This window comes from Mytilus californianus, unplaced genomic scaffold (genome assembly GCF_021869535.1).
Source record: "Mytilus californianus isolate M0D057914Y unplaced genomic scaffold, xbMytCali1.0.p SCAF_5, whole genome shotgun sequence".
In the NCBI taxonomy this organism is placed as follows: domain Eukaryota; kingdom Metazoa; phylum Mollusca; class Bivalvia; order Mytilida; family Mytilidae; genus Mytilus; species Mytilus californianus.
In genome coordinates this window covers 53,434,631-53,445,493 of record NW_026262701.1, presented here as the reverse complement: position 1 = coordinate 53,445,493, position 10,863 = coordinate 53,434,631, and the positions used below count along the sequence as shown (strand labels likewise).

General features: G+C 31.9%; 1 protein-coding gene across 1 annotated transcript; it reads right to left on the bottom strand.

Moving 5' to 3' along the window:
* Positions 1 to 229: 229 nt before the first annotated feature.
* On the bottom strand, positions 230 to 10,458 carry LOC127702044 (acid-sensing ion channel 3-like). Its single transcript, XM_052206045.1, has 6 exons — positions 10,272 to 10,458; positions 5,001 to 5,114; positions 3,859 to 3,912; positions 2,145 to 2,307; positions 1,433 to 1,527; positions 230 to 513 (listed from the first exon to the last, which is right to left on the bottom strand). The coding sequence occupies exons 1-6, from the start codon at positions 10,456 to 10,458 to the stop codon at positions 341 to 343; spliced, it is 786 nt and encodes a 261-aa protein (XP_052062005.1). The 3' UTR covers positions 230 to 340.
* Positions 10,459 to 10,863: the final 405 nt, after the last annotated feature.

Below are 10,863 nucleotides of genomic sequence, written 5' to 3'. Positions count from 1 at the left end.
TATAAATTAACTGTTTATAAAAACTTTGAATAATTCGAAATACTAAGGATTTCTATCTCCCAGGAATAGGTTACCTAAGCTGTATTTGTCAAAACCTTTTTGAATTTTGAGTCTTTAATGCTCTTCAACTTACTACTTTATTTGGCCTTTTAACTTTTCTGATTCGAGCGTCGCGTATGAGTCTTTTGTAGATGAAACACTCGTCTGGTGTACAAAATTTCAATTCATGTACCATTGATGAGTTTATTGATATAATTGTATTACATTTGTTTACAATTAAGGGTAACAAAGATCATAAATATACAAGTTAACTTTCTTTATAATTCATGACTACACATGTTTACATTTCTTCGAGCGTGGCATTGACATTCTTTTCTTGTGAAAAGTTTGTACGATTTCCATTCTTGCATTTCTTCCAGATAAACCATAAAACAAACCCCAAAAATTCTCCAAGTTCGGTAATGGTGAGAATACTAGCTCCTAGGAATAATCCCATCTGTCCCCCGAGATTTCCTGAAAATAACAGACAAAAATGGATATCATATACCGATTAGGCGTATCAATCAGATTCAACGAAAACAAATTAAATTTGAGGAATTGTGTATTGATGCTTTAATACAGCTAACTCATAAGAATGTTAAAAGGACTTTGTGTTAATATAGTTATGAGTGAAAGGTCAAGTCTACACATAAATGCACTCTTTCAAAATAACATTGGTAATTTATAATTCATTCCGTACTTCTAACAACAAACTTATTATATATAAATTTACCTGTGTACGTTGTTTTATTTAACGTCATTTTGTCCTAGGTAAGGATTGTCTTTTTGACACTCTTCCTACATGTCCTACATCTTTATTATTGCTACCTGTAACGTCTAAGTTATATAGGCCCCTACGTTTTAATATTATATTTATATTGTGTCATAGATCATAAATTCCTGTTTGAATTGTTTTACACTAGTCATTTTGGGGCCCTTTATAGCTTGCTTTTCGGTGTGAGACAAGGCTCCGTGTTGAAGGCCATACTTTAAGCTATAATTGTTAACTTTTAATACATTGTGACTTGGATGGGGAAGTGTCTCATTTGCACTCATACCACATCTTATGTAAATTAAACATTTTTTTTATTTGTTTTGTAAAAATATTAGTAAAATATTAGTATTCCATTAGGTTTTGGGAATATAGATAATATATCTTTAACAGGTAACTCTCTCATTCGAAGTTGACCTTAGACAAATTTTTCTATTCTTTTTATGTCCTTTTTGGATACTAGTATATAGCTTCTAACGGTTCTACGTGTTTATACAGTTTTGAAAGCATGCATGCTAAAGGTTTACCCAGAAAAGTGCTTCAGACGCCCGAAATTTGGTATTTTCATTTAACACAATAAGGTTGTAGTGAATTTTAAACGTAATCACATATAAAACTAACCAAAAATCTCCACCGAAGATCCATAGACAGGTGACTGTTTTACAATTGTGGTTTTTAGTTCATCAAAGTAGATGTGAATGACGATAAAATTCTTTCTGAAAGGTGAAAAAAAATTTTAATAAAGGCATTTATTGTGTCTGAATAAATAATGCGTAAATCAGACGAGATTTTAATAATTGGCACCTGAGATTTGAAAAAAAAAACACAAAGAAAGAAACCAGGTGTTCAAACAATAAAAGTGGTTCCTGCTTGGTCTGCAACACCCGTCATAAGAATACCCTATATGTTAAAACTACCATAAAGTTTACAGACAATTGATCGGTAAGGAAAAGTGTTATAATTAAAAGCGCCTTTTTGGAATGGCAGTCATGTGCAGGAAACCAAGTTACATAAAATCTATTCAAGCATTTATTACATTTTGTATAAACTTCCTCCAACATGTGTTCCCTAGTAAAAGAAAAATATATAAATTATCTTATACCTTCAAACATAAAAAAAATAGATATAGTTCAAAATTAGTCCTTTTTTGTTTTACCAGCTCTACAAGGTTGTATTAAGTTTTGAAATTTATAACATTACGGCTTCGAGCATCCCTGAAAGACGTTAGTAACATTAAAGGTACCAATGTTAATACACCCGAAATTGATCACAGAGCTTTTACGAAATGCGCATCTAATTTAAGTGAAATTATTCCCGCCATTTACGTTATTACCTGTAGAAATCCCGTTCGACTTCAGTAACCGCCTTCAAAAGAAAATCATTGTAGAAGTCCGACGGAAATATGGATGAAGAAAGTGTTACTTCGTATCGTGTGCTAGAACATGCAGGCGGACAATGGCAACCTGTCTTCATTTTGGAGTTTCCATAAAATTCTCCTATGAAAATTACAAAACACAGTGTAATATAAAAACCGTCTTTTTTCGTATTAGTTTAACGTATGTAATAGTAACAGGAAGGCGTTATATTTGAAAATGCAATTTACTGAATACCTGGACTAATTTTCAAAGCAATTAATGGACAGAAAAACAAAAAATACAAATGGAAAAAATTATGTTTAGTAAATTCTAGTTTTCAAGTATACATTGCACTTTTGGTCGCTTGGTATTTCTAAGGACATGTATAGTGATACAAATGCACAAATCTATACAAATCCTTGGTATTTCTTTTTAAATCTTATCGTCATCGATTCTAGAATGATTTCAATACGTTATATAAACTTATAACTTATAAACTATTGTTTCAGAAAAGGGAGAAGGTTTGGTACCATTAAAACGTTTAATCCCGCTGCAAATGTTTGCACCTGTCCTAAGTCAGGAATCTGATTACAGTAGTTGTCGTCTGTTTATGTAGTTCATACGTGTTTCTCGTTTCTCGTTTTTATATAGATTAGACCGTTGGTTTTTCCGTTTGAATGGTTTTACACTAGTAATTTTTTGGGGCCCTTTATAACTTGCTGTTCTGTGTGAGCCAATGCTCCGTGTTGAAGGCCGTACCTTGACCTATAATGGTTTTCAGTTACTTTTATAAATTGTAACTTGGATGGAGAGTTGTCTCATTTGCACTCATACCACATCTTCCTATATCTATTATCAATTTTTCTCTAAAATTTTAAACTTGGTTTTGGAAAAATGAAAATTTCAAAACTAAATTATTTATACAAAATAAATATGTTATGATTGCTCTGTCACACATGTATATGCTAATCAGTACCAACCTATTATAGTTATCATCTTGGATTGTGCCCATCAAAAGCATTGCAGACCAGTTGGAATTAAATGACATGATTTTTTAATACTCTTCAACTTCGTAATTGATTGTGCCTTGCAACTGTTTTAATTCGAGCGCCACTGACGAGTATTATGTTTACAAACCGTGCCTGATGTATTTGATCAGTTTTTGTTAACAATGGTCCTTTGAGGCCACCAATTTAGGCCGTATCCGTCATCATAAAACATTAAAGACAGTATCATCAATTTCCTCCTTTCTTTAAAGACCAGTCTGTACCAATTATCTCTTATACCTATATCACACCTAAAGCGACCAAAACACCTAATTCGAGCAAAAGTAGCAACTCCAAATATATGTTGTAGAATCCCATTGACAACTTCAAGTCCAAATCACCTAATGCATCTTTGCAATTTCTCCTTTCATTTACAATCCGGCTTGCAACTTTATAAATATAACTGGTGACCTTAACCGTAGGAGACACTTAATCTGTCGACGCACTTGGTCTCACTCCTTTTGGAACTCATGATATTCCCTCAGTTTTTATTTGTAAACTTGATTTATTGACTCGGTTTGAGATTGAACATCGGTATACTACTTAATTTAACATGTATTCTTTACGAAATGCATTTTTTTCCTTATATTCTAAACTTATATACTTTACTGCCCTGCCCTTTCTGACTTCCTTCCGCATAATATACCTTTTGCTGGTCTTGCGCACTTGAAATAGTCATACTTAGAACAAATTGGGTAATCTACAAATAAACAAAACAACATTTTACCCTGATTCAAGATATTTTACCCTGTATATCATAAATTGTAAATAAGGTTATATATACAATCTTGATAGGCTTAATTTGAAAATGCAATACCAAGATTTGATTTGACATAATTGCTCGTTTTCTAGGTTGACCATGAATTTTTTTTTTTGTCTTTGTTTACTCAATAATCAACACTGCTTTACACATTGTTCATGTATTTCGTTCAAACGGTTAAGATTAATTATCCGTCGTATAGCTGAAATTTGCATCATAATTATGTTCTATGTCAAAGTAGATGGCTCATAAAATATTTATAAAATTTCAATACTTAGTATACATGTACATCTATATCATAATAGGACAGTTTAACATTGTAACTCATTGTAAAATATTTCTATCAATTATTCATGTTTACGATATGTATAATGTCAACAACATTTTAAATATAATCAGTCAATGTCCAAAGCAAAGCCTTAAGGTCGAGGTTCTCTTTAAGTCTAAATGGTCCTAGTATTGGTTCAGATTAATCATTGTTTTACGTTTCAAGCTATTTTGCTCTTTATAATTGAGGCAAACAAGAAAAATTTAATCCCAATTTATAATTCATAAGAGACATTTTACTTCAGATAATATCAATTCTAATTCATTATGTATCTGTCTTTTGAACTAACAGAGCATTGGTTGTGTTTTTTTACCATTTGTTATCATAATAGGAAATAACGTATGTTTTTTGTTTTTTCTCGAAGATAATTAATATACTAATCTCAAAATTCACTAGTAAAAATCCTTAGCATGTAAATAATATATCACTGCCAGAAGGAGTAATGTGGTACCTTCCCGATTTACTATAGCTACTTTGGATGCATAAGTGGCGGAACCAAGTTAATAAATTGAGGATTTCACAGGTTGGAAAGCAGGGGAAATTCAATGTCCATTTACCGTAAACCATCAATCGATTTGCAGGTGGAACGTACTTCTTATGTCTGTCTCTACACGCTTTAAAAATATATTCATCCGCGACATATCTACTAGAAAATATTTTCACATATAACTACCTTTGTAATCAAAATCAATACAATTACAGGCCTCATGAATATATCTGACATAGCATTCCTTCCAACACTTTGTTGAAAAATACTGCTCTTCATCCACAAAAGATTCTCTGCAGAACTCTGTCGGTGTTGCTCTAAACGGTTCTGGCAAATATTTATACTAAAAGTATATGTTCTTAAGTTTTACGAAGAAGACTGCCATATACGTTGTATATCAAGTACAATGTAATAAAAGTAATTTTTTCTGACGCCAGTTATGTGCTCACAATGCAAGAAACGAAATTAGCATTAAATGGTTTTTTTTATGTTAATAAATTGAATTTCAATTTCTAGCATTTCGGACCACTCGAAGTGAAAATCCCATGATTACTTTGTTGATTGAAGTGCCTTCAAAATTTTATTTACTTTTCTATCATTAGATTTATTAGACAGGCATTAACAAACACAAGACAGTGCATCTGCTTACTCGCTAATCAGTTAAGCTATGGTATACACTCTTGTGCGCGTATACATGTCAACTTTGTCATCTTTGTATCTGAGTCCACGCGTAGTTAAAGTAGAGAGAATGTGGACCCATCATGAGCTTGTTCGGATTGTTTTGTTGTTACTGTGCATATATATATATATATATATATATAGTTTCTGACTACAGAACGATTACTAATCAAAGTTAAAATGTTTACTGTGAATATACTTACTGCATCATCATGTGACGTCACAGAATATATATATCACAGGTTAGTACGTTGCACGGGTGTTCAATCTGTTATTCTTTCCTTTATTTCTATACGTGTTGCAAATCTTATCTCCAGTAAGGTTTGTGTGGCTTTATAGTAAGTTTTCTGTGTCATGTTTTGTTGTTTTTGTTGTGGTTTTTTTTTTTTTAATTTTGTTTTTTTTTTTGGCATTTGAAACGACACATATAATGAAAGGACATTTACAGACTAGCATGCAGTCTTTAATAATAGACAATTGTTAATACAAGATATCTTGCTTTTAATTATGAAAAACTAATAAATAGAAACTATCAAAGATCTGTCATCTTCATCAACATGATCATATTTGCCAGATAACAATGACAACTATATTTGCAATTTCGAGAAATAGCGAATTGCACACTCGTCCGTTCCCCAATTGCCAGGGTAACGGCAGCTATTTTGAAAATTCCTAATTAAACAGCACATCTACACATGCCAATTAACATTTTTGTAAATTTTCATTAAGTTTGGAGCATTTTGAATTTTGGATAATTTCGCTGTTTCCATGGTAACGGCGACCATTTTGAAAATTCCAAAGTCAAATGGAAAGTCTGCACATGCCAATTAATATTTGTGTAAAGTTTAATTGAGTTTGTAACACTTTCCACTTTTCGCATTTTAGCAGTTTCTAAGGCAACGGTAGCCTTCCTGAAAGTGCCATATCCTGATTGCAAATCTGCACATACTGGTTAACTTTACTGTGTAGTTCCATTAAAATAGGTTCATGAAATTCCGAGATATAACACTTATAATCTGTACAGGAAAAGTAACCAGCTTGAACATTACGATATTATAGATAACAAAAACAAACAAGATACTAAAACATTACACAGTCTACAAGAAAAGTCACTGTGTATATTTAAAGCAGGCATGGGGTAATCGTAATCGGCTGTAATTGATGACATTTTGCAATGTAATTCGTAATTATGCATTTTTTTTTTACATGTTATCGTAATTTAAACAGCTTTAATCATGATTACTTTTAAATTACATTCATGTAATTACTTACTGATTACAAATTTTGTATATGGAAATAGTTTTTGATATTCAAGCATGAATAACAAATTTATCAAAGTAGTATTTACAGCGATTAATCTTATCTTCTATACAACAAGTTTAAAATAATCAAGCTTGTGAATGTAGAATGAAAATATGCGATTTGTTTTGTAAACAGTTGATCACTAAATGAAATTACCGTCCAAATGTTTCATTTTTCTTCTTTAATAAGAATTTGCTTTGAAAACATTTTGTGTTCCCCTATAAATCACTTCTGATATAAACTCCAATTTTAGTTTACACAAAATTTTATTATATCTACATGGCCATTCAATAGTAGAGATCATTAATTTGGGGGATTTGAATTTAATTTTGACTTTGATGACCGACATAAATGAGCCAACCTAAATAATAATAGTATTGAGAACAATTTTTTTTTTTACAATTTGTATATATTTTGATGTCCATAGATATTTTAATGAGAACAATGAGTTTTTCAATGCGAAATGACACTTGTCTATGCTATCAAATAATACACATGTTACACTACTCCAAGTCAAAGTTCTTTAAACTATCATGAATATATTCAAGATAATAGAAAAGCAAAGGATGTTACAAAAGATACATGTATTTATCACAAAATCACAAAAAGTAGAAGGAAAAAAAAGTTTTATATAAAAAAATCTTTAATATCACATTATACAATGTAATCGTAAGTAATAAAAACAAATCATGATTACTTAAAAGAAAAGTAATCTAATGTAATCAATCACATTTGTATTTAGGTGTAATGTAATGTAATCGATTACATTAAATAAGCAAAGCAATTGTAATTTAATCGATTACATTTTGAAGTAATTGACCCCATCCCTGATTTGAAGCAAACTCAAACTATTTAAATTACTAATATGAAATCTTTTCAATCTTTGCCCTAAATTACTGAATAATGTTACATAAAAATTTGCCAAAAAGTTGTAATAGTTAAATTATGAATTGCCAAAGACAAAATTTGTGAAAAAGTACATGCGTGAATCTCTAATCAAATTAGGTTGACGTTACTCTCCCATCAGACGTCCACATGTATGATTCACGTAATATTTGTCGACAGAATAACTTACAGTGTATTTCCTAAGTGCACCGTAATACTCGTGTCCTGGTTCAACATAGTATCCACTGGAACCTTGAAAGTGGGGATCTTCATTCTTGTCATGAACTGTGAACTAAAAGAGAAATACCAGGTTTTGCGTTTAACTGAAGTTGTTGTTATGCTTTATACAAACACATTACGCGACCAACAATTTTCCAATTACATTTTAGTGTTTTGTTCGGAAAACACGAGCATAGTGAAAAATGATTAGAAGTCCATATTCATCATAATAATCCATCTACACCAATAGTGCGATAATTTACACGAAGATAATCATAAATCTTCAATGTGTGAACAGTTGTTGTCCCTGCATGTACAAATTATTTAGGCACAAATTACGCTTAATAAAGGCTAATGGCAAATACCATTCCACAGCCAAACGTTGACTTTGGTATAGAAATATGGTCACTTTTGGTTTTCTTCAGACCATCGGTAAAACCCTTGAAAAGTGGGGCGTCCATTTGGCTGGGCTGGGTGTATATCATGTCACGTCAGAATTGGGACGTCAATCCGATGATTCATGTAGAGAGAAGGCAAAGCACTCTGCACGTTAATAGCCCTTGCAACAAATATTGAGGGATTCGTAGGTGGCCTATTGCAAGCCTAAATCATTGTCCCTGTTTAATATATCATCATTTTCAAATGGCAGTCCACATTTTCAGACCTTCATCCTGGTCGACCGCAATTATAAAAACTTAACTTTTGTATGTAAATAAAATTGTTAATCTGTCCTCGATCAGCAAATCTAACAATCTTAACATTAAATATAGTGTAGCAGAATCTGCAGAGGTTTGCCGATTAGATCACAAAATATGAAGTTTGCAGATATATGATCCTTCAAATTTAACAAAAAAGTTGAATATGTTCTATATACATGGCTAAGATTTACTATACAAGACGGTTAAATGAAAATCCTTTATTTTATCCAAATCTTCAGAAATAGACTATTTTCATATTACCGACTTTTGACTCCGAAGTTTATATTTTTTCGACAGGTTACCTTCTCTTTTGTAGGACATCCTGGTATTCGGTCAAGCAAGAGAAATGTAAAGAAGTAAAATCAAGCTTAATCGGTACATTTTTTTGGGGAAAAAACTGTTTGATGTTTCATTATACGACAAAATGATAAAAACAAACAGTAAGCTTTCGCCCCTTCCCCAAATTACACAGATTATGTATTTGATTTTACTTCCTTTTGGTTGCTCTTACTTGACCGAGTACCAGGATGTCCAACCACAGATTAGGTAGCGAACAAATTATATAATCCGGAGTCAAAAGTCGGTTTTATAAAAAAGTCATTTTACTGCTATTAAATTATAGTCTTCCCGTACTCTTATTCTCTAACAGCTTTTCCATATGCAGTGAATTTAACCTATACACATTTCGTTAAAATTTGGCAAGCGCACAGCACAAGTATGAGAGGAAAACCGTGATGAAAAGTAAGATGGTATAAATCTGTTCTGAAATAAAACATTAAATACACCATTTCCTTTAACAACTGCTATGACAAAGTTTAATTAACTAATGGGAACGCATGGAAAATATGAAGTTAACAAACAGATAAACAAAGCGCTATCATCTCACTTATTTTTCACGTGCTCCATAAATCTTTTTTGATTGTTTATCAAGGACGATCGGTAAAATGGCTTGAAGAATAAGTCATTAAATTGATTTTTTATGATATTCCAAGATTTTAAAAAATCGTTAAATTGCTCTTTAATAAAGAATCGAAAAGACAATCCAGTTCAATGTGTTTTTGCATAATTTCTTTTGTATGGGTATTTGGATGAAATATTGCCAAATGTCCGATTTTTTCCCCTAGGCTACGGTTTAGCACATATGAGGGGTATTTTTACGTGGCAATATTTTATTTTTCAAAGAAGTGGCACTTGATTCGAAATAAAACAATTGAATTATTTTTTTAACATTGTCTTGTAAACTGTATGAACTCATGACATACGTTGCTGAACTCAGAAACTGTTAAATTTATGTACATGTAAATACACAGTCACTTATTCGAACTATTATATATATTTTTGTTCTGAATTATAGTAAATGTGTAATAAAAGCATATTACCTGCACCCCTTCTCCTAACCACTGACCAAAATAACTGTTCTCACGGTCTACATTCAACCACATTACAAAGTTGTATTCGGACCCTGTATATGAAGTTTGGAATATTTTGGTTTTGTTTGAAGTAAGGCATGGTCCGTTCGGTTTTAACTCCACAGAGAAATATTCTTTGGAATCCAGGTAGGCGGTTTGATCAAACATAAAGAAATTAAACAAACCAAAATGTAATCCCTTATGTTCCAATAAGATGTCTTCCACTGTTCTGTTGCTGAAAAATCCGTTTTGTTCATAAAATGGATCACTCCAATTGAACTCGTTGTACAAACCAAATATCTCTCGTGGTCCAATACTTAAATAGTAATTTTCAACTCTAGAATCATTCAAGACTAATGATTTGCTTAATGAATTTAAATTACAAATAGTTACTGCAGGAAATTCAATTTCAAAATGTCTCTCCTCTTCAAGTGTTGTGTAGGTAGGGTAATTGTAGTAATTTTCTAATTCTTGAATCATAACATAAGTCAGGTATATAGCGCATGCAAGAAACGAACAAAGCCAAAACAAGCTGAAAAATCCAAAACATACACAATATAATAATTTGATAATTTCACCATTTCATTCAATTCCATAAAACAATTGAGCTATGTTCTTTTCGTAAACAAACCAGGGCGGGGGTGGTAGAGTGGTCTAAGTTGTTCAGCTACTGTTCCACTAACCTGTCAACACTGCATGTTGTAAGTTTTAGCCCCGCACGTGGCAAGTGCAGTGGATGCCAATCTTAATTGAATAGGATGGTCATATTTCCTACCAAAGGGCAGTGGTTCTCTCCGGACACTCCGGTTTCCTACAGCAATAAAAACTGACCGCCACGGAATAGTAAATAGTGCTGAATGTGGCGTTAGATCATAAAAAAAAAAC

Excerpts from the sequence above, each read along its gene's own strand:
- LOC127702044 (XM_052206045.1), bottom strand. The coding sequence starts at position 10,458 with ATGATTCAAGAATTAGAAAATTACTACAATTACCCTACCTACACAACA. Across the intron at positions 3,913-5,000 it reads CAGATATATTCATGAGGCCT|ATTACCCAATTTGTTCTAAG; the intron begins GTAATTGTATTG and ends GTTTATTTGTAG. Across the intron at positions 514-1,432 it reads ATCTTCGGTGGAGATTTTTG|GAAATCTCGGGGGACAGATG; the intron begins GTTAGTTTTATA and ends TGTTATTTTCAG.